This window comes from Ammodytes marinus (assembly GCF_949987685.1).
Source record: "Ammodytes marinus genome assembly, chromosome: 2".
Classification (NCBI taxonomy): Eukaryota; Metazoa; Chordata; class Actinopteri; order Uranoscopiformes; family Ammodytidae; genus Ammodytes; species Ammodytes marinus.
The window spans coordinates 11,912,290-11,935,552 of NC_137231.1; the positions used below are offsets into that span (position 1 = coordinate 11,912,290).

The following is a 23,263-nucleotide window of genomic DNA, read 5'->3' on the forward strand; positions in this document are numbered from 1 at the left end:
AGGATCATGTCTGCAAAGGAGTAACAAAAAGGCACTCTGACCTCTGTGAGCCCTGGACGCAGCCCCGCTACACTGTAACACATTCCCTGCAAGACAGGTCATTTAAAGCATGATGTTCAGAGCACACAAACATGCACGTGTTAGTCTTAATGTTTGAGTTATACATCTGAATAATTATCTAACCTATAGATCTACATGAAAAACAATAAGATAAGTCACTGTACTAAATAAATCTTGGCTGAGGTTCACACATTGTTTATTGTGTGGCTTCCAAATTTGAATCCGTGGTGGTACCATCTGAGGGGTTTTTCAGGTTGTGTAGGCAAGGGTGGACGTGCAGGGCGTGGACCTGTTGTAACCTTGTTCCCAGTCTTTGAGAGGCTGGTTTGGCCTGGGAGACAGATTTGACCAGTGCCCTCCTTTTTGCTCCGAGGAGGTCCGGCTGATGGATGAGCTCTAATCAGCAGCAGACAGACCTGCCACAGGAAACATCTCCCCATCACGTTTACGGAAACCAGCACTTCTCCAGAGACCTGCTGATAGCCACAGAGGGAGAGGGGGGAGGGAGCCTAAAAACAATCGGATTCTCCCTCCTTTTTCTTTTTTTTTCCTTCTTTTGCAAAGAGAATCAGACCAGATTTCTGATTTACGGGCTTACTGCCAAATGGCATCACTGAACAATACAGCGGCGCAGAGCTTGATTAACTTTGAAACAATTGCCAAAAACGTATTTTGGGAATATCTGACTTGTTGATTTCCCACTGCACTCTTTGTTAAGAGTTTTAAGATTTTGGGAAATATGTTTTGCATATACAGCGGGTTAGCTTAACTGATAGCCCAAAGACTGGAAACATGGAACAAACAACTAGCCGCACAATACAAAGTGTCAATTAGTGAGCTTTAGAGGTACTAGTATGCAGATTGACTTGATGTTACTTTTAGGCAGTGCAGTAAATTAATTTCCCATCTTTTATGCTGAGCTAAGCTAACCATCTGCTTTATTTTCAAAATCTCGTAGCCTTTGATTTCCATCTGATAGAGGTAATGTATACATTACCCCAAACAAAGGTCCATTATCTATGTAATTTTAAACTAAGAATGCTAATTGGCTCTTATGCATTATACAGGATGGTAAAGCCAAGATAAGGATATTTGAGTGTCTTGAGCATGTTAGAGAAAGTTTCTACAACATACAGTTTATAAATCTTAGATGTTAGAAGAAGTTTCCTGCCTCAATTCATTTCTGTGCATTGCTGTCACACATTTAAAACCCGAGCAAGGGTTTAATATTTAGCATGTGTTATTTGTTTTACGTTAACTAAGGGGTTAAGTGTCTTTTTCCTGCTAAGCCCAGGAGTGTCAATCGGAAGCATCTGACCTGTCGGATTTTGTTTTGCACCTTATGTCCTTGCCAAAGGGCTTTTCTACCTCTGACAGGTGAGGCTTCTCTCCTGCAAGACATCTCCCCCCTCTGCATGTCAGGAAGTGCAAGGCGATGAGTCGCCATTCGCTCTGCGTATGAATAGACAGATCAGGCTGCCATGTTGGAATGCTAAGAGTTGTTTGCCTTTTGGGCCCGTGAAAGCTTGTCACTCCATATTGCGGTAGCAGAGATTATCCCTGAAAAGAGCCTGGGTGTTCTTCTCTGTCTTCCTTCTTCTCAAACTCTCTGACCTTGATCTTGCTGTCATGAAGCCTCTTCATGGACCCATGCAGTCACACACACAAATGTAGGGGGTTCTTCTGACCTTTTATTTGGTGTGTTAGGCGAATCACATCCCATCGTAGCTCAATTATGAATCTTGGGGCTTTGTTCAATCACATGTCACCTATGGGCTATTTAGTTCAAAACAATTTAGCTTTTTTTGTTTGTGTTTTAGAGTCAGTGGTCTATACATGCTCATGAATGGAAGGTATACAAGAGCAGGTTTAGGCTTGCCCTCACAGCCCTAACCCTAAAGGCCCTTAGGGTTATCTCCCTCAACCATCTGTTAAAAGTAACACTCAGTTTCCACGATACTCATGAAAACAGGCACATAAGTTCCTTCAAATTCTCCTTAATTTACAAATGAAATACCTCAAACGTCAACTGGCACTGAAATCCAACACAAAGTGTGATCTTTCAGGAGGAACCTGAAGAGCAAGAGGTCATGATGAAGGACACCTCTGGTTAATGAAGGCGTACCACACTAAACAAAGACCAACAAAGGCAGGAAGGGCTGGGCCGCTGAACCCTAAAACCAGAGCATAAATCGTATGCATAGAGTGCCAATGCAATATGATTGGTAACTCAGAGTGTTTGTCCTGCGTTAGTATTCCCTCTCAGAGGATTCACTGCTTGAGAAAAGGACTCACCTGAGGTCTGCAGTGTAAAGTAAACACTGTCAACCAATACACAGTTGTGGGAGGTTGCTTCTTGGATGGAGGCCATTGTCCCACACTTTGTTCTTCTTGGCTGCAAGTGTAGAAGGAAATTGGTTATGAACAATACAGAGGGTACAGTTTTTTTGCCACGCTATAAAGCGGATGCAAGTGTTGGTCAGTAAGTTGGTCTGTTCACAACTTTGGTCAATTCTAAAATATCTCAACATCTATTGTATGGATTATTATGAAATAGTCTACAGATATTCATGGTGCCCACCTCAGATGATTGATCCTATTCAGATTTTTCACGTAGTATTACCATGAGGTTGACATCTTTGTTTTTTTTGTGAAACATCTTTTCAATTAATTCATATTAGATTTGGTAAATATTTCCAGGTCGCTATCCATATATCCTGATGGTGTATGGTGGTCTTCTGACCCAATTTCAGCCAGTCTTCTTCCCGTCTTGACGTTCTGACATTATCAAACATGTTTGATATTGTCGCTAGTCTTAGGGGGTTGGCTCAAGCGAAATGACGTAAACACTGTCACACTCTCGCATGCACCAAGCACGACGCAGGAGGAGCGGCATTAGTCGCGACCTGTGTCCGCCTGGTGAGGCACTTATTTCGGATACTTTTTCATAGAAGCCTGAAGAACTCTTAGTAAACCTAGGCCTACCTGTATTTTGATAAGCTGTTGCACTTAAAGTACATTTATTTCTATGTATTTTGATAAACTGTTGCACTTAGAGTACATTTATTTCTATGTATTTTGATAAGCTGTTGCAGAGTTAACCTATTGTGTTTTCCTGAACTGATAAGATTGTTAAACACTTAAACAACAGGCAGCCTATGTTAATCAAATAGGGATTTTTTTTGATAAGCTGGTGAACTCTATTTGATAAAATAAAGACAATATATGCACTCCTATGTCGTTGTAGTGTTTTACAGTATGTGTAGCTATTGATGTGATGCTCATCAATTTTAGGCATTTTTTTCTGGCCCCTCATTTTGGATCATTTCCACCAACCGGCCCCCATTCAAAACTAATTGAATAGCCCTGGTGTACACCTCTGAAAATATTTCACGAAATAATTCAAAGTATTGCACTTACAAAGTACCTGCAACCCCCACAGATTCCAATACTTGCAAACATAGTTTCAGGCTTTTTGTCTTAAGTGTTAAACACATCGAGACACGGTATAAGTTTATCAATTTCAGACAAAGGTAAATGAAATTCAACAGTGTTGCTCCACTCTTTTAGGAATGTGCCGGGCTGCCATAGTTTGACAGAAGAGATGGTATTTCGAGATGGTTCTTCCAGATTGTTCAACAGTATTATAGCCATATGGAGGCCGAGCACATAATGACGTGGCTTCAAAGATTTGTGAGGGAGCATAAGATCAAGTCATATTTCATATCCAGGCAAGCATTAGCTACAGCTATTATGCCTATTCCTTACACTGTACTAAACCACTGATTCATGTGCAGTATCATATTGTTGGTACTGTGTATGGATTAGTTCTATGTGTGTGGAAGGTTGTCACTTGTGAGTGATGTTAAACTAAATGCTGTGGTGCTTTGCAATAGATTAAAGGAGGGAGGGTGTTGGTGTGGGAGGGATGTGGCCTGCAGCTGTCTGTTTGGGCTAAATCATAGCTGGATGAGTATGGGGTGCACACATTTGGCTTCATAAGTGATTTTGCGGCCAGCCAACACATATGCTGGCATCATGGTCACCCTCACACCCAGGGGTGCTCTTTGTAGCCATAGAACACTGTGGATTAGACCACATGCTGTATGATGAGTGTTGATCCAAATTATAGACTATCATGGGCCACACTGTCTCCACTCCTAGATGCTTTGCAGTTTTACCAGTGACAAGAATGCTGAGGACTAAGTTAAGTTGCTCCTTAAGTTAAATTGGAAGGTTGACAGCTACTAAGGTGTGACAGTAAAGCATACACTTTATTGTTTAGGGCCTGTGATGACCATTAAAACAGCTAAATATCCTTTAACAAAGGTGACGGCAGAGCTGATCTGCCTTCAGTTAAACTACCTATATCCAAAATATATAATTTCTTATCACCTATATTGTCCACATGTGTTTTGCCATTTCAAGCAAAAAGAAAATTTTATTTTTAAAGGTAAAAAAAATTCTTCTCTTTTCATTAATCATGCGTGAGATCTTTCTAAATCCCTCAGCTGGGTTTGGAAGCCCTCAATCCTCGAGCAAGATGAAGTGCAACAACACGTGCTGAGTGCCGAGCATGTGGATCAACCCATGTTGGAGGCTGAAACAGTGCGGATCTTTGTCTAAATATTTTCGTAGTGTCCCTGCTTCTTCTTTGGAGGCACTTAGCCCTTCCTTCGCAGGGCTCAGAATGGTGACACATGGCTTTGACATTGACTTTAGGCCTGTTCTGGGATCGTTAAAGGCCAATTTGTCAGCATTCAACACGGGGCAGACAGTGAGATGTGTTTCAAGGGGGCCTCACATCTGGACCTTTTGTGTTTTAACAGTGTCCCGCTTCCTCTTTTAGAAACCTGAAGTACGTGTATAATGGGAAGGCCACGTTCCAGGGCCAGTTGGTCTCGTTTCATTAGCACGCTCTTATGCAAACACAACCTATCCCTGCTGGCCCTATCCCACCATGGACACACTCTTCCCTTCTTGGTCCACTCACATTATTTGATAACAATCATCAGTTAGTAATGAGTTAAAGTACTTCTCAGCAGTCTCCTGAAGGGAAACAATAGTGTTAAAGAGGGGAAAGCCTTGTAGAGTCTAACATGAATTGCACAGTAAGCAGATATGGAGAAACAGGCAAGACAAGGCCAGGGTCTGGTCTGGCAATCAGTCACTGCAAGGGCAGCTTGATTAAAGGAAATGGACAGAGTGGAAACTTTGAATGTGTGTTTCCAGTTGTGTTTTCGGCCCGTCTGGGTGATAGCAACAGCAAAAACAGATGCTGAAACAATTAGGGCAAGTCAGAGGATGTTTTTACTCCACTCTGTCCCACCTCCCCTCCTCTCACCCTGTGATTGCACATCAAAGTTGTCGACAGAGTGTTGAAGCTGATTTTTATTGTTCGACTCCTTAAAGCAGTTGTCAGTTTTTAAAGGAGACGTACTGTAGCTTCTAGCTGCAAACAAGCTGAAAGCCCAGATAGCCTCAGAATTGATCAGTCCATGCAAAGGGACGAAAACGCACATAAAAACTGGTGGATGGAAACACAAGTTATGCTTAAAGAAAAGTTTGTCTGTTTAAGAACATGGAACTAATCAGTCAGTTAAGCTGTATCTCTGCAAACAATAGCCACAATAAGCTACTGGTCCATCCAGACCAAGTATAGGCTTAGTTGCAAAACCACAGCATGTATCAGATTTACCAAGGGAGCATTTTACTGCACATTAACTTAACTTTTCCTCCTCTGGAGACAGATTACATTTATTTATTTATTTTTTGTCTTAAAAAAGTTACACATTTTAAATTCATCCTAAAATCGGGCCCAACCTGATACTGATCTAGAGTCAGCACCACAAGACCTGAAGAGAGGTAGCAGTCGATGCTGTCAGGATGAATATACACACACACTAACACACACACACCCTACAGTTTGTTTGCTCTGAGCAGTGAGAGGGCCGGCCCAGTCTCAGAGGTGACTGATTTACAGTTTGTTGCTGTCTGTCAAGCCGCTGACAGATGGGGAACACAGTGCTGCCTTCGCCAAGCTGTCGCCACTCTTAGATGCTTTGCAGTTTCACCAGTGACGAGAATGCTGAGGATGGCTCCTTAAGTTTGATGGGAAGGTTAACAGCTACCATAAAAGTGTAACAGTAGACCATAGACTTTATTGTTCTGTACCTGCGATGACCATTGAACCTGCTAAATGTCCTTTAACTGAGCTGACTGCTGTGCAGACCTGTCTGTCTGCAGCTAAGCTGCATTTGTCAACGGTTGGCACTGAATCCAAACTATATCTACATGGAAAATAAACACAGCAGCTAAAATATGAAATAACTTTTTAAAACTCCTGGAAAAGCGTTGTCATACAATAATAATAACAGTTATGTAACACAGAGCTGGCCTGTGATTAAATAGCAGTAGAGGATGTCATTTTGGCTGTAAATCCACTGAGATATTAATAGTCTACATGTTCTTGACATTCTCATACTGAGGGGCACAACATGCTTCTTATTTTAGCCTTCTGTATAAAAGGGTCCTTTAGTTATTCCCTGGCGGCGCTCCAGATTTGGGTTAGACTTTCAGCACTTACCATTTAATTGCCATGAACCTGTTGGTGCTTTCGGTGCAGTAAAGAGTAATTTATGGGTAAAAAGTTAAAAATGAAAGCCTACTGATTGTCTCAGATGTGAGTCTATGGTTTTCCTCACTAAGCATATTTTTTTAGTCAGAGACTTCTGGTGTGTCTCAGTGCTAGTCACGTCTGCGACAGCTCTTTCATTCCTGTCCTGAAGGGAAATGAGAGTCTAAGGCTAAGACACGGTGTGAGACATGGGGATGAAAAGTCTGCAGAGCACCTGGTATTCACATGGGCTGCTGTTTGGGTTTTCACTTCAACTTCTCATAACAGGCTAGGGACAGGCTTTAGGTTTCTGTGTCTCCGGTTGAAAGGAAAACAGGCAAAGAATCATACCAACGTGGAGCGCTTATTGATTATGAAATCCAGACATTTCCTGTCACTTAGGACTAAGCTTCCTCCACTTAAAGAAATGAAGAATAAGCATCCAACGTTGGAGAGACTTCAATCTTAATGAAACAGCCCAGATAATTGACTATGCATATCACAATAACACTAACCATTTCACAAGTAACGCGACGCGAAGCAGCTTTAAAACTACTGTAGCAAAGTGAGTGAAACGTGAATGTGTGAGAGAGACTAATTTCCCTTCTAATTGAGCCATGGGGTTTTTGTTTTGTCAGGAGATTTTAGGCCAAATGGAGTCAGATTCCCGCAGATCTCCTGGGATGATGGGAGGGCCGGGGCCGGAGTCTAGCGGAGCCCGGAGAGCCCAGCAGTCCCCCTGGCTCCTTAATCCCCTGTCATTAACTCTACAGCAACAGAGAGAACCGGCCTGCCAGCTAGCCCACTACCCTCTCATCAGCATTGTCCTTTGTCCCCATTATTTCTTCCTCTCTTTCATTAGACTCATCTCCCGCTTCTTTATTTTCCCCCCCCGTGTTATTGTTTCCTACTTTTGCTGAAAGAGTTTCCTTCCTGATGTTCCTGCTGAGAGCAGGTGGAACATAAACCTTAAGTGTTTCACCTGCACACCGCGTGTAGAACAACAACTTGTCCGATAGAATCAATTAATTAAAGGTACACTATACAGTGTGCAGTTCCAGGGGAGGGGGATTTGTTTACATTCGTGTGCAGTTCATTTACAAACCATGTTTTCTACATGTAATTCTAAGTATTGAATGATTCTATCATCATAAATCAAGACAAAATTGTTTTGAGGCACCTGGAACCAAACGTAAAACTAGAATAGGTTTGTAAACAAAACCGGGCCCTGCTTCTGTAAACAAAAACCGTGAAACAGTCTTTTTTTAAGGTAGCTTTCCATCCTCAAATAGTCTTCCAGGGATCCAATTTTCCTGCGAGGATAGTTTGTTTATTCTGTTATGAGAATTGTCTTAGAAAATGTTTTCTTCTCTGACACACCCACATGTAAATAGAGCATCTTTAAAGACCCATAGTAAAGTAATTCACATTTTTAATCCAACCACCTATCTGACCTATTTTATCTAACAGCTCTATAGAAACGGGAAGTGACATGAGGAATGATGATAATATTTATATTATCATTCCATCACACCATCGCTTAAATAAATAACTAACCTCAAGCAGCTATAAAACAAAAGTCTGACAGAAGCGTCTCAGTTGGAGAGGACAAACCGTCCTATTATAGCACATCCTGTGGTGCTTGCTGTTTTGTCCATTGCACACACACACACACACTAACACACAGAGGATGGGGTGTCCGAGGGTTCTGAGAAGGGAGAGGGGGAAACACCTTGTGACCCTGTTGTTCCTGACCAAGCTACTTGAGGTGCGGAGACAACAAGGATGGACGAGCAAAGAGCAGCAGCCTCCATTGTGGGTCAATCAGAGTTGTCGGTGCACGTTTAACACCACAAGCACATCCTTAAATGTGTTGCATGCTCTTTAGTGGTTAAAACATTCTAATCAGCAAATTAATTGACATTTCACAATACAATTCTTCCCTCACCGTGTGAGTGTGAGTGTGTGTGTGTTTGTGTGTGTGTGTGTGTGTGTGTGTGTGTGTGTGTGTGTGTGCGTGCGTGCGTGCGTGTGCTTGTGTGTGTGTGTGTGTGTGTTCTTATTACTTGGCAGACAATAAGGAAGGCAGATAAGTCATAAATAAACAGTCAGGTTTTTGTTTCTCAGGGCAACAACACTAATCAGCTGGCAAACACTTTGGCCCTGGCCTGGCCATGTTTTGGTTTTGATACGGATGTCAGACCCAACTGTCTCCCAGGCACAGACAGCAGACAGGATAAACCCTACGCCCTTTTGGAGACATCCAAGGAAAGCATTGCATGCCTTGCAGCAGCATCAAATAGATAGTACATGGGGAGCATCAGACTCTTAGCGCATTAAAGTTAACTCACGATGGACAAAAGAAAAACTAATGCAATGCAGCAGATATCGTCATTTGAATTCCATCACCATTAGTCAGTCACTCAAGCGGCTCCTAGTGTCAGGCAGAGATGAGCAGCTGGCTACACAGTTCAGTGAACATTTCTTGTCAGATTTTTTTTTACCGACATTTACTCATGTGACATCACAGGCAATTGATGGGATTTCGCCCAGCTCCCTCCGGAGCCACAAAAGGCTCTATTTAACTTTTGTCACACTTGCAGTAGTAACTCCCCAACACATGTAAACCTGTAGATGTTAATGCGTAAAATCTGTGAAAACGGGGAGGGTAATGTGTATTTTTGAGAGGAGGGTCTTACATTTTTTTCTTTTATGCACAAGATTTATATACTGCCCTAGGAAGATTTGCCATTGAAACAAAATGTTTTATAAAAAGAATTTGAGCATGAACAACAATATGCAGAGGACAACACTTCTGTCATAATTGAAACAGTTGGTAAAATGATGGTGTTGGGGGGGGGGGGGTTACACTATTCCTAATGCACCTTTAGATATACAGTATAATGGAAAAAGTCTCCCAGGAAACAAAAAACATTATTTGCATCTGCAGTTTCAACCTAATCTACAATACATGATGAAATCTTTTTTTCAAAAGCTACAGGTGCATTGAAATGCTTAGAGCAACAATAATGAAACAATAGAGCAGCCTTATCAGCAAAAACGTTTCTCATGATTGGGTGGAGGTTTCTGTACAGTTCACTGCTGAGGTCAAGACTAGGCAGATGTGGGGAAATGATAGCTGTTTTTGTTGTGTGACCTCAAGTTTCAAGAGTTTAATTAGGCGCATACTGAACAAGAGGGAACTTTCCCTCCAGAAGTTATTAACAGAGCATTACACGTGAATGTATTTTTACCCTTTTTTTTTGCTGTTGTGATATTTCATTTCTTATTGCACTGAAAATGCAAACACCTGAAAGAGAACTGTGACCCAGCAGCCAGCGAATCCTCAGATAACCTGCAGTTTGACTCGATGCTCTGCCAATGAGCAGAACCCCCCTCAGCAGGAGCAGTGCCCTCGCACATCTGAAGGGTGTGGCGCTGGCTCCGTGGCACGGGGGTGCGATGTCGTCTGACACAGCAGAGTCGGCACTTAGCAGGCCGACGCGAAAGGAGGCGATACGATTTGACTGGGTGGAAACACATAATCGAGAGTCTGGTATGGATTATTGTAATCTTTCTGCCACATAAAAGTGATTTCAGCAGTGACAGTGTGCATGACACCACACTGTGACCCCTCTGACCCCTGGGAGCCTCGGCATGATTTGTGGGGCCTTTGGGCTTTCTGCTGCATTGGCCACAAATCACACAAAGAGGATGGGAGGATCCGTGTGCCGCCATCAATTTTTACACTTCAAACAAACCTCAGGTCACGGATTACACCTTTAATCACTTATCTCCTCCTCTGACCAAACTGGAGCTTGACATGCGTCCATTACAAATGTCCCCCAAGTCACTGCGCCATCCACTCCGGTGAACTCAGAAGAGATGAATATCGCATGCCTCTCCCATGCTCTTTAAGAAGAAATACCAGAATCATTTGACAACAGCAGCTTTTCATTGAAGGGCCACAAAAAAGCATCCGCGTTAGCCCTCGGGTGCAAATTAAGCTAATGGTGAGAGCTGGACAGAAGTAGTCATATCGCAGCAGCGGTGGGTCATTACAGCATAGCAGATCAAAAGCACACACACAGCTGTGGTGGGGACACATCTGTGGTCCAGGCCTGAGAGAGAGAGAGAGAGAGAAACCCTGTGGCACAGTGCAGCCATGGGTGGCAAGGTATACTATGGTAACATGTCACGGAAAGAATATATGACACAAAACCAAAGCATTCAATGACGTAGGCTCAAATAGGACGCTGAATGTATTTCAGTCGTGTTTTATTTGGAGAGAAATGCAAGTTAACCCCGCGCTTCCAGATAGCAATCATCCTCCCACCCTCCCCGTAAAAACTGACCTGTGGATCAGCTTGCAAGACTTTATCTTGGCACCTAGGAAGGGCCCACGATTAACAAGTGAGGGGGTCCACTCTGAAGACATCCAAGACCATGGTCTAATCTGACCATCTGTTTCTTATCTGCTCGCCTTTATTTTTTAAATTTGCTAATTTATTTGTCTAAGGGATGCCGGGCCTGCAAGCAGCAGGGCGGCCAATCCTCTCCCCGGGGAATGAGGTAGAGGTGGGACCCACCTGGTGTGTGTGTGTGTGTGTGTGTGTGTGTGTGTGTGTGTGTGTGTTTGTGTGTGTGTGTGTGTGTGTGTGTGTGTGTGTGTGTGTGTGTGTGTGTGTGTGTGTGTTGTGTGATTGTATGTGTTTGTGTGTGTTGTGTGGGGGTGGAGGGGGGTTGAGTGCTTGTGTGCTTTTTTCTAAGGTCGAGGATCAAGTAGAAGCAGAATAAGCACGCCACATTCTTTGCTTAACTTTTTTATTTTATTTTTTATCTTTGGACATGGTGTGTAGACAAAGCTTGGTTTATCACCCAGATGTGCAGTGCAGCAGTTGTGTGTCCAGTGAGGAGACAGTGGGAGCCGATGTCTCCTCATCGTTGATAGAAGGATGGCGTCTCTCTGCCATGTCTGACTCCCCTTACATACAGTACAATCAGCAATCACTATCACATTTACAGTGAGATCATACAACTGTAAGGATCCATGTGTTTAACTCCCTGTTATCACCACTAGGAGGCCAGTTTTTGGACAGATTATCCAAACTAAGGCAGCTGTAAATAATGTTCAGCACTGTTCTTTGTTTCACTAATTCATTTGAGCTGCCTGGAGTCCCGTACAAATATCACTTCTAGAGAGCTGATTGGATTATTTGTCTAACTGTCATTTTGCAGATGGTTGTTCTCAGTAAATGTTTTCATTTTCATCAAGATTTTAGGTTGAAACAGGCTTTTCTTAACTTTTCCTAAATGTTTTGTATAGTAGAAGGAACAGTTTTTGCATTCTAAGTGAGTCATACACACCAAGAAATCTATTTGCTGTAATTACAAAATAACAAAAATCTATGTAATACCTACTTCTGAACTCCAAAACAAAACCTTAGGCTGTTTAATATATATCAATCATTATAAAAAATGTATCATTGACCTTGTGGTTGCAATGCATTCACTCTTTCTATGATCCAGTCAGCAGGTAGGCTAAATGAACATGAATTAACCAGCAGATCTAGTGAAAAGGAATTTAACAGCGTCATTGTTAGCACGGTGATGGTGTCAATGTGAGGTTTCCTTGTGTTTTTGTTTCAAACCGGTGTGTTTGCCCGTGCTTTTCTCATGGAAATGAATCCCCAGACTTGGGAATTGAATTCACACATCCCCTGAGCTGCCCACTGGCATTTAATCTAATCTTCAAACAGTTTGCAATTCACTGTCTCTCTAATTACGTTGTCAATCTCAAGGCAAGCGGAGTAATATATTTCAAATATTTCGCATGTGTGAAGGCTGCAGGAACGCAACTAAACTGCGTGACTGCGGTTTCTTTTATTATCAATAAGCGCAAAGAAGAGACGCGAGTGTTGCGCGTCCGACACGTTTAACAGCCGTTTAATGAGTCTTATTCTGATGCAAAACGAGACTGCATGTGTCCAGACCTGTTCAGACAGCACGAGCAGAATCCGAAGCCCACGGTTTATGACGAGATCGCTGCGTAAATGATGCGAAACGAAAATAATAGAATATCAAAATAAACAGATAAAAAGTCTAAAAGTTGAAGATTCCGCAATAGAAAAGTATGGCAGGCTGGTCTGCGTCTGATCTGTCCGCGTTGATATATCATGATGTCATTTATTCACTTCAAAACTGATTAAATCAACTTTTAAATTATTGTTATTAGGCCCATTTTATCATTATTATTAGTAGTAATAATATTGGGCTATATGCTCAGATCTACAATTACAATGTTATGTCGAAATTAGCTTTAAATTTTTTTGCTCGTGTTGTCTTTCCCTTTGTAGCATTTTATTCTTTTTTAATCGTTGGAAATAAAAATGTAATTCATTCATAAAATTAAAACGTTTGAAATGAAACATATGCTCCTCACTGCAAACAAAACTTAAAAAGAAAAAGAAAGGTTTTGCTGGCAGCCTGGGGGAAAAATTCCCCCAAGATTAATGAATTGATTTGATAATGTCCTCATTTTTAGACATCGCTTTTTTTTCTGCAATGAAGTATCAAAACATCACATCATTAATGTGGGTTCGGCCTGTCAACAAGCGGCTGTGTATCAGTGGGGGGGACGGAGGGATGGGCTCCGCCAGCAGAGGTGAGAGAGAGAGGGAGGGGGGTATGGAGTGGTGCTGAGGGGGGTTACTGAGAGGAGGAGGAGGGCGGGGGGTCGTCCTGGGAGGGAACCAGTTGGTGTGGAGGGCCGAGTTTAAAAAGGCAGACAGCGCCAACAGTCACTCACTGACTCAGTCTCTCTCCTATACACGATATCAGCCCCTGTGTCCTCCAAATTCCCACCAGCAGTGAACTCAGCACAAACCTCCAGCTCCTGTGGGCCTCTGGTTCACTGCTTTGATTCACCACAGATCCATTGGAACTTTACAGGACTCTTGATCTTTTTTTTTCTCTCTTGGAAACGAAGGACTTTAAATCTTTTCCACCGCAGCATGGAGACCACCACTGGGGAATATGGTGATAACTACGAGTATTACGACGACAACGAGACTGCCTGTGACTTCTCGGAGTGGGAGCCCTCTTACTCCCTCATCCCTGTCCTCTACATGCTCATCTTCATCCTGGGCCTGTCTGGCAACGGTGTGGTCATCTTCACCGTGCTGAGATCCAGGTCTAAGCGTCGGGCTGCAGACATCTACATAGGAAACCTGGCCCTGGCCGACCTCACCTTCGTCATCACCCTGCCTCTGTGGGCCGTGTACACTGCCCTGGGCTACCACTGGCCCTTTGGCGTGGCCCTGTGCAAGGTCAGCAGCTACGTCGTCCTGGTCAACATGTACGCCAGTGTCTTCTGCCTCACCTGCCTGAGCTTCGACCGCTACCTGGCCATCGTGCACTCCCTGTCCAGCAACAGGCTCCGTTCTGAGGGCACCATGCTGGCTTCTCTGGCTGCTATCTGGCTACTGTCCGGCGTGCTGGCATTACCCACGCTGCTCTTCAGAACCACAGTGCACGACCCAAACAGCAACCGGACCACGTGCGCCATGGACTTCAGCATCGTGACCATCAACCAGAGGCACGAGTACCTGTGGATCGCCGGGCTGAGTCTGTCCTCCTCTGCTCTGGGCTTTCTCCTGCCCTTCTTGGCCATGACCATCTTCTACTGCTTCATCGGCTGCACCGTCACGCGTCACTTCAACAACCTGCGCAAGGAGGACCAGAAGAAGAAGCGGCTGTTGAAGATCATCACTACGCTGGTGGTGGTGTTTGCCTTCTGCTGGACCCCCTTCCACGTCCTCAAGAGCATGGATGCCCTGTCCTACCTGAACCTGGCTCCCAACTCCTGTAACTTCCTGCGTTTCTTGCTGCTGGCCCACCCCTACGCCACCTGCCTGGCCTACGTCAACAGCTGCCTCAACCCGTTCTTGTACGCGTTCTTCGACCTGCGCTTCCGCTCCCAGTGCCTGTGCCTGCTCAACCTGAAGAAGGCAATGCACGGCCAGATGAGCTCCATGTCATCCACGCTCAGCGCCCAGACTCAGAAGTCAGAGATTCAGTCACTGGCCACCAAGGTGTAAGAGAGTATAATAAGAAGGAAAGGTGGAGCTGGTATAGGGGCTGCAGGCCAGTCCCAATGCACTCCAACCATTGGAACACTTGTAAAAATAGAAATAAAGACTTTAACGTGTCCATTGTTCAAACCCCGGTAAGATGAGATGATGAACTTTGAATTGTCACTGTTAGAAATCCATAATCCTCTTGCTCTAACGGGGAGGAGAGGTGGTGGACGGCCGCTCTGCATGTTGCGTGTGGACTGGAAGGCTGGAGCCAGCCGGGCTGAGCTCCCAAGCTACTTTTTTAGTTCCTCAAGTTCTCAGTGAAAGAAAAGAAAAGTCTATATTTTTTTTTCCTGCCCTGCTCTCATTTCTATCACAAAAGAGTTCAGATGAAAAATGACTTTACACACACTGATGAATTCTGTTCTGTCTGTTCTGAAATCTGTTTACACTGGATGAAACATAAAGCTGTACAGTATTTTCATACCATAGCATTTTTTTTTTTTTCTCGATGTTCAGATCTATTGCTGTCTTGTTTTAGAAGCACTTGTTAAATGAAAATGTGTGAGCAGGGAAATCAAACAAGAGCCGTGTCTCGTTGAAAAAGCCTGTTGTTGTTTGAGAACGTAGAAATCTGGGCTGCAAAGAGGGGGGGGGGGGGTCGTAAGAAGATAGTAGGTGTTGCAGCTTAATTATATAGTTTGTGGAGAGGAGACGGGGGGCAGACAGGCAGATGGCAGTTGACAAATGTTGTTGGGGAACAGGAACGGGGTGGGGCGGGTGGAGGTGGGCTTGGGGGGGGGGGGGGTTTCGCAGTGTATTCACGGCACTATGGGGGGGCAAAGGAACTCTGTAAATAAATGCTATCAATGTTGACGTATATGTTCTATTTTTTGACATCGCCCTGTAACTAACTGCTGAATTAAAGATGTGCTCTATGAACCAGATCTCTTAAGAGTCATTGACCTTGTGTGTGTATGTTATGCTTTTGTCTAGCTGCGTTGGAAATGCTCCGTTTTTTAAAAGGTGGAGTGGAGAAAGTGAAGAAAATGATTACACTAGATGTAAATATTTGCACAACAAAGGGCTCTCTTGACATTTCAACTCTTCTCATTCAACCTTTTAGTTTCACAACAGTTTCATTACACTATCCTGTTATTTCAGAGTTAAGTATCTCCAGAGGGGTGGGAGCTTTGTTATGAATACCTTGCATTGGGGGTTTACACCTTCAAACTAATAGATCTCTAATCTCTATTGATTCACAGCCAGTATCCAGACTGTAACCAGATTATGCAAAGTATTCGCCATCCCAAATGTGTATTCGATACTCAGTTGTGACTTCCATCAGCCCGTGGTACTTTAACTATCTGATGACAGTCCTGGTGGGTTGCAATCAAAGGTTTTTGAATTTCAAAGACACCTTTCCAAGTGCTCAGAGTCATGTGTTTCTTTTGGTAAACAGGCAAGTGTAGGTATCTCTTTTTACCAGCAATTTTGCCTGGTAAAATAAAGGTAAAATAAAAAAATTAAATAAAAATCTGCAATTCATGCAAAACAAAAAGACTGTCAACATTTAGACACGACTATCTATCCGCATGAGGTTAAGCCAACCAAACCCAACATGTTCACTGAATAATAGGGTCATTACCAATGAGTGACTCTTCTGAGGGATGCTTTGATTTGACAGTAATGAGCTCTGCTGGACATAATCACCGTTTAGAAAATGGCGGCGATGGCAGGGGGGAAGTGAGGGCTTGAGTCCTGGCAGAAGTTGGGCCACCGAACAAGTCAATAGTTGTCCCTGCTGACAAGAGATTGCAGTTAGAGCGGTTGTGAGGAGCTTCAGGGCGTGTGTGTGTGTGTGTGTGTGTGTGTGTGTGTGTGTGTGTGTGTGTGTGTGTGTGTGTGTGTGTGTGTGTGTGTGTGTGTGTGTGTGTGTGTGTGTGTGTGTGTGTGTGTGTGTGTGTGTGTGTGTGTGTGTGTGTGTGTGTGTGTGTGTGTGTGTGGAGGAGGGTGTCTGACTGCAGATGCTCCAGTGTAGGAAGGGGGACAAAAAGGGAAATAGTGAATGAGGTGAGGGAGTTAGAGAAAAAAACACATCTATACCAGTTGGTCTTGAATCACGCCTTAAAGTGGCAACATGTGTGAAACGGCGAGAATTTGAAGCAGCATGATTCACGTGTTCCTTAACGTTCACTCCCCCTGCAATATGGGGCAGATTTGACAAGGGCTGACTTTGAAATAAATCTGCAGTATGGTTCACTGCCATAGATGACAGGGCCCCAGCCAGGCAGTCACACGCCACACGGACAGAATCTGGATTGCTCAAACACACAGTAAGTCTTCATATAGTCTTGTCGGGTGGCATTTTGGAAGGATTTATTCAGTGGAAATCTCTTACATCCGTTGAGTGTTGGAAGTTGATGTATGAAAGCTGATGGAAATCAACCAGACTTTGGCAGCATCATTAAACAATATAAGGGCCATAGTTTATAATCAGTAGATAAGGGTTTGACAGCAATACAGTGGAATCAGGCTGTAAGGTCAATCATGCATGTTGGACCTGCCCCGGACTTGTTGTTGTTAATGAGATGAGCTGGGATGACAGCTTGTCTGATGCTGTTAGCCAGCAAGTTCACTTTGGGATAACTCACCCAGAATACCAGCTGACCAAAGCACAGGGGGTACACGGGGGACACCGCCAACACAAAAACAGCAGTTGTGTGCCGGCCTTTTATTGAATACACATAAATGTTGTGTGTGGTGGCTGTTCGTGTGTGGCCTGTGTGACCTGTTTGCGTGTATGGGTGTGGCCTGTACAGTACTCCCAATGTATTCTTAGAGGAAGGTCAACCATGTTAATCCACAGGCCCCTTAAAATGACTTTTGTAACCCCCTCATCAGGAGAGTGAACTTTCCCATTAATGTACTGGTTTAGGCTGTTCTGGCCAACAGCTGCCACCTGTTGTCAGGACAAAACAAAAAGACAACCTGCAGCCTTTTGCATGCTCTACTTCCAAAATACGACATTACCACATTTTAAATGAGGTGCATTTACAGTTCAGCTCTTCCAGAACAAAAATGTTATCATTGGATTTTTCTGAAGTCATCATTGCTTTACTGTGTGTCTTGAAAAGATTCAATTAAAAATGTGATCTTTCCATATTATTAATAAATAAAAAGATCAAACTCAACAATGCATTTGTCCATCAATACTTTCAGACTTCCCTACTTCTATTTGGTACTGATTAATGGTCAAGAATAGATAGTTCCATATTTAAAATAGGTAAAATAATTTCCTTGAGCAACTAAACACAGGAGTTTTACGCAGATGTTGCTCACACCAGAGTAAAAAGTGCATTTGTAGGGGAACTATTTTTTTGCTTGTATCAATTTGCATTTGGTGTTCAAGTGAGCAGTGGCGGACTCGGGGGGGGGGGGGGCGACCACTATAGTGCCCCCTATAGTACCCTTATAGTCCCCTTCTGCCCGTCTGGTCCTTCTAGTACCCTAATAGTCCCCTTCTGCCCGTCTGGTCCTTCTAGTGCCCTTCTAGTACCCTGATAGTACCCTGATAGTGCCCTTCTGCCCGTATGGTCCTTCTAGTGCCCTTCCAGTGCCCTTCTGGTGCCCTGATAGTGCCCTTCTGCCCGTCTGGTCCTTCTAGTGCCCTTCTAGTGTCCTTCTGCCCATCTGGTGCCCTTCTAGTGCCCTTCTGCCCGTCTGGTGCCCTTCTAGTGCCCTGATAGTCCCCTTCTGCCCGGCTGGTCTTTCTAGTGCCATTCTGGTGCCCTTCTAGTGCCCTTCTGCCCGTCTGGTGCCCCCATGGTTGAAAAAGTGTTGCTAAAGTGCCCTCTATGGTGGTGAAAATGAGAGAAAGTGCCTTATTGGCTGCCCTTTACACATGAACAAAAATTAATGAGTGCCCTAGGTTGCCCCTCCATACAATAGGCCTAGAGCAAGAATATGGCAAACCGAAGAAAACATGTTGTGGTTAGTAGACATTCCTCTCTTTGGTAGCTGACGAACAGGGAATGCGAAAGAGGCGTTGCTTTCATGTGGCGTCACTATGACAAACAGCTACATCGAGTGGTACTTAAATCTCCACTGGATAACGAAGCAAAAAGCGGATTAAGAGTATGTCAGTACCCATAGTGGAAAAGCGCAATTAGATGCCAAGTTAGAAAAACTTTTTGCATAATCCGTTTAAAATGTATATACATTTTTTGAGCGTTCAAGATCATTCAAGTGTAGGTCATTTCATGCAAGAGAGACGATAATGGTCAGCTATCACCTCAACATGAAGGAAAACTAGCGGCACATTGAATTTTCTCCAACAATGGAGTTATACGGCACAAAGTAAGAAGGCGTGTCATGCTTTGGCTACATACTGTATTCAATACTTTAGAAAAATATAAACTTTTGGAGGGGAATTTGGGGTTTTCGTGAGATTTGTTGATATTAAGGGAAATCTAGAATATCCACAGAACGATGCTTTAATCTCCCTGGTGTCTGTCAATCAGTATCTCCAGTCCAAGTGAAACACATTAAAGCAGCAGCCACCTGCTCTCAGTGTTGTCGTCAGTGTGAGCTGCCACACCCAAATGAACCAAAACACAACTGCTCGCCTCAGATCTCCCTGCTGTTCCATCCCACCCAGGCAGCAACAAATGCACTCAGTAGTGTGTGTGTGTGTGTGTGTGTGTGTGTGTGTGTGTGTGTGTGTGTGTGTGTGTGTGTGTGTGTGTGTGTGTGTGTGTGTGTGTGTGTGTGTGTGTGTGTATGTGTGTGTTCATATGCACATGTAAACAGAGATCTGACACATTCCTGGGGCTGTCAACGCTAAACCTACTTTCTCTGTAGCGTACGTCCACCTGTTGCCAGACTATTACACACACACACACACACACACACACACACACACACACACACACACACACACACACACACACACACACACACACACACACACACACACACACACACACACACACAAACAGCAAACAATATACTCCCTATTTCTATTACCACTCCCAAGACAAACAACATTAGCTCACAACTACAGTTAGGGAAAGTATCTGTCCATACAATCCCTCCATTTGTTTGTTTACCACAGGGCAGAGGGAGGGACGGAGGGAGGAGAAGGGGGAAAGAGGGTGAGCGCACATCCACCTAAAAGCTTTGTCTGTAAGATCAAAAGGACTTTTGGGTGTCCCTCTCCCTGCCTGTATGTTTGTCGTACCTGTGAATCTGGAGCAAACAGGGGTCTACTTGAAGTGTGGGCTTCATTTGTCCCTCTGTGTGTGTCATCTTTTACCATAAGCAATAGGGGTCTCTTGGGAGATTTTCATACATTTTCTGCATTATTTTCCTCACATACCTCCATGCACCAAAAAGTGCTTGGAAGCAATTGAATGTAATGCAATAGCAGGACTGTTTCACTTCTTCTTTAAAATAATCAAGTTTTTAACGCAGATCAATTTATCTTGTTTTCAAACCTGTAATTTTTTCTGTATGTGGCTCCAGGGATATGTAACAGATTTTACCAACCTTATTGGATGCATCTTTTGCCCTTTTAGATATTTCATAAATAGCATCAATCTGATACTGTTTACAGTTTTTGCCGAATGCTTACACACATGTTGCAGACGTTGGCCCACTGTGTCAAAACTTAAAACACAGGCCGAATAGGACAAAGCACATGGAGATAAACTTATAACTTATACAGCAAAATGAAACTCTTGAAACAAAACCTTACAATCCCATTTTAAAACTGTTTTTAGCAGCAACAACACACAGATGGGCTTTATGCAAAACACAGCTGTATTCAGTACTTTGGATGGTTTTTGACTTTAAAAATCTCATATAGATTTTTTTGTGAAAGATTGATCCACTACAGTTGATCTAGACACATGAAAACAAAATGTAAACACTTCAGAATTTTTATTTTATTTTGCCATTTCAGGTTTTTGCAAAAGTATAAAAAAAAACACAAAGACACACATGAAATGGTACCACTAGAATGTTCTACAAAACATAGTGTTGTAGGGGAATGATTGGACATTTAGGCTATGGATCCTGTCTCCTGTTGGCATCTGGCCACATCACCTCATCCACGTCACAGGCAATGTCCTTCCTTTACCAAGCAACGGGGGAAATATCGCCTTGCATGCCGTATCCAACCTCTTGAATTTTTTTTTTGGAAAGATTGATCCACTATATTTTCATTGAGACACATGAAAAAATATAGAAAAGCTTCTGAAAAAAAGTTTATATTGCAATTTCATGGTTTTGGCCAAAAAAAAGAAAAAAACACAACAAATAGGTAGGATCGCAGTTCTAAAAGCAATTCAGTGTGTCTCTATGAACTCTGAAACAATTACAGTAAAAAAAAAGTGTTGTAAGGAATGGGGTGGGTGGATTATGAATCCTTTTATGGATACCGCCTCCTGTTTGCGTCTGGCCACATCGCCTCATCGACATCACATGCAATGTCATCCTTTGAGAAGCAACAGCGAAAATATTCCTGATCTAAATGTCTTACAGTAATTATGGAGCTACTGTGTATTTGGGCTGGACTCTCTGCCCAGGCTCCTATATTGATAGGCCATGATCTATAACATGGTCCACTATAGTGACCCTGTCTCTGTCTGTTGCCTTCTTTGTCCTCGTCCTCCTGCCTCTCTCTCTTGTCCTCTTCCCCTGACTCTTACTGTACTGTCTCACAAAGAAGCTGAGCTCACCTGAAGTGTATTTGTAATGCTAAGGCTCACACGGATTGGTATTCAATTAGCTTTATTTTTAAATTTTTCCTTTCTGTGAGTCTGTGTGCTTTTCCAGTGTTAGTTGTGTTTTGTATTTTAAATAGATGTGTTTTCCCAATGATTGCAGGAGATTTCATTTTTGAACAATGTGTCTTGTGTAAAAAACAGTGTGTAGTGTTTTGCAAGAAGTGTGTTGGAGAATTTCAAACACAGTGCAAAGCACATACGTATTGTGTTTGTAGGGTTGGTGCTTGTGTTTAGGGCATGGTCACAAAAGCTAGAGGTTGTGATACTTTGGGCCTAGCAACCACTATTAGTGTTTAAGCATTAGGCAAAAACTGTAATGCCAATTTCATTTCTCAAACATTTAACACACGCTGGGAAGGATTACAGTATTCTTAGCACCCCAGTTTTCCTCTGTTGGAAAAAGATATTAGGCTACCATATGTGAACTAGGGCGGTTTTATACGAGGAACCTTCTTTTTAAGCCATGGATTGACAGCTTTGTGATGAGGAACTGTCCAGGGGATTAAGTCTCACACTGTACTGTACTGTTAATAACATGAAGTGTCTGAGTCTGAGTATGAGCCCACGACCAGTCTAGACAGCAGAGCCTCTGATCCATCAAAACAAGTCCGTCCAACTTGATGCTGAAAGCTGGAAAGTTTATGGTTATACCCTCTGTCAAAATGGATGCTTGCCTGCATGACAGGACGGTAAATGTATGTGGGTTTTGGACTGTTTTGGCAGGACAACATTTTTAAGATTAAAGGATATTATAAAGAATTTTCAGTTGCAGCCCAAGACTTATATATAAGATATGATGTATGGAAATGAAGAGAGGAAAAATAAAAGTCTCACAAAATGGCTTAATCTACTAATGCCAACATAGTCAGTTTTGTGATTGTTTTGTTGTTGCAGTTTGCACTTCTTGGTGTGAATACATCAAGTTCTTCTGCATTCAAAGCGACATTTATCCTCAAATTGTTCCCTCCTTTTGGTCGAATGTGTGCTGATAGCGATCAATGGAATTCCACGGGACTTGCAAACTGAGCCAAATTACAGAAAACCTTATCGATAAGGTCTCGCAAAATAATGGGGTATAACATGTCTAATCATGCCTCACCAAAGTGGCCACTTGAGTATAGCTACACACCAACACAATGGACTCCCTCCTCCACCTCTCCCCCACGTGATGACTGTAAATTGCTACCACGTCGGCTCAGGAATCACTATTGAAATCAGCTTGTCTCAGCTTAACCTGGAAGTGGCCTCCCAACTGTAATTGTCCAGACCTTGAGAACTACAGCCTAGAAAAACAAAGCATTTACAGTGCATGAGATCAGGGTTTTTGATGATGTAATGTTGGTTGGTATATTGTGGCACGTTTTCAAGCGGTGATTTGAAAAGTGGGGCTCTCACACGAATTGCCCCCAAAACTGCCTCTCTGTCACTGTTATTCACTGTTGAACATGCAGGGTCATGTCCACTGAACTGTAAGAGCTCTAACTAGATCGGATTGGTTGACTTGAGCAAATAAATAAGAGGATATATAGTACACTGTAAAGACAGGGGTTACACTTTTTTTTTCAAAGATTTTTTTAGGCATTTTCAAGCTTTATTAGATGGTACAGAGTTGAAATGGGGAGACAGAGAGAGAGAGGGGGATGACCTGCAGTAAAGGTCCACGGGTCAGATTTGAACCTGCGACCACTGCAACGAAGGCCGCAGCCATTATGGTACAT

The 23,263-nt window shown here is 43.2% G+C and overlaps 1 protein-coding gene across 1 annotated transcript; it reads left to right on the forward strand.

The window, feature by feature from the left end:
* Positions 1-13,587: 13,587 nt before the first annotated feature.
* Positions 13,588-14,952, forward strand: aplnra (apelin receptor a). The gene has a single exon (XM_080050169.1). It carries the CDS (start codon positions 13,690-13,692, stop codon positions 14,773-14,775), a length of 1,086 nt encoding a protein of 361 aa, XP_079906295.1. The 5' UTR covers positions 13,588-13,689; the 3' UTR covers positions 14,776-14,952.
* Positions 14,953-23,263: the final 8,311 nt, after the last annotated feature.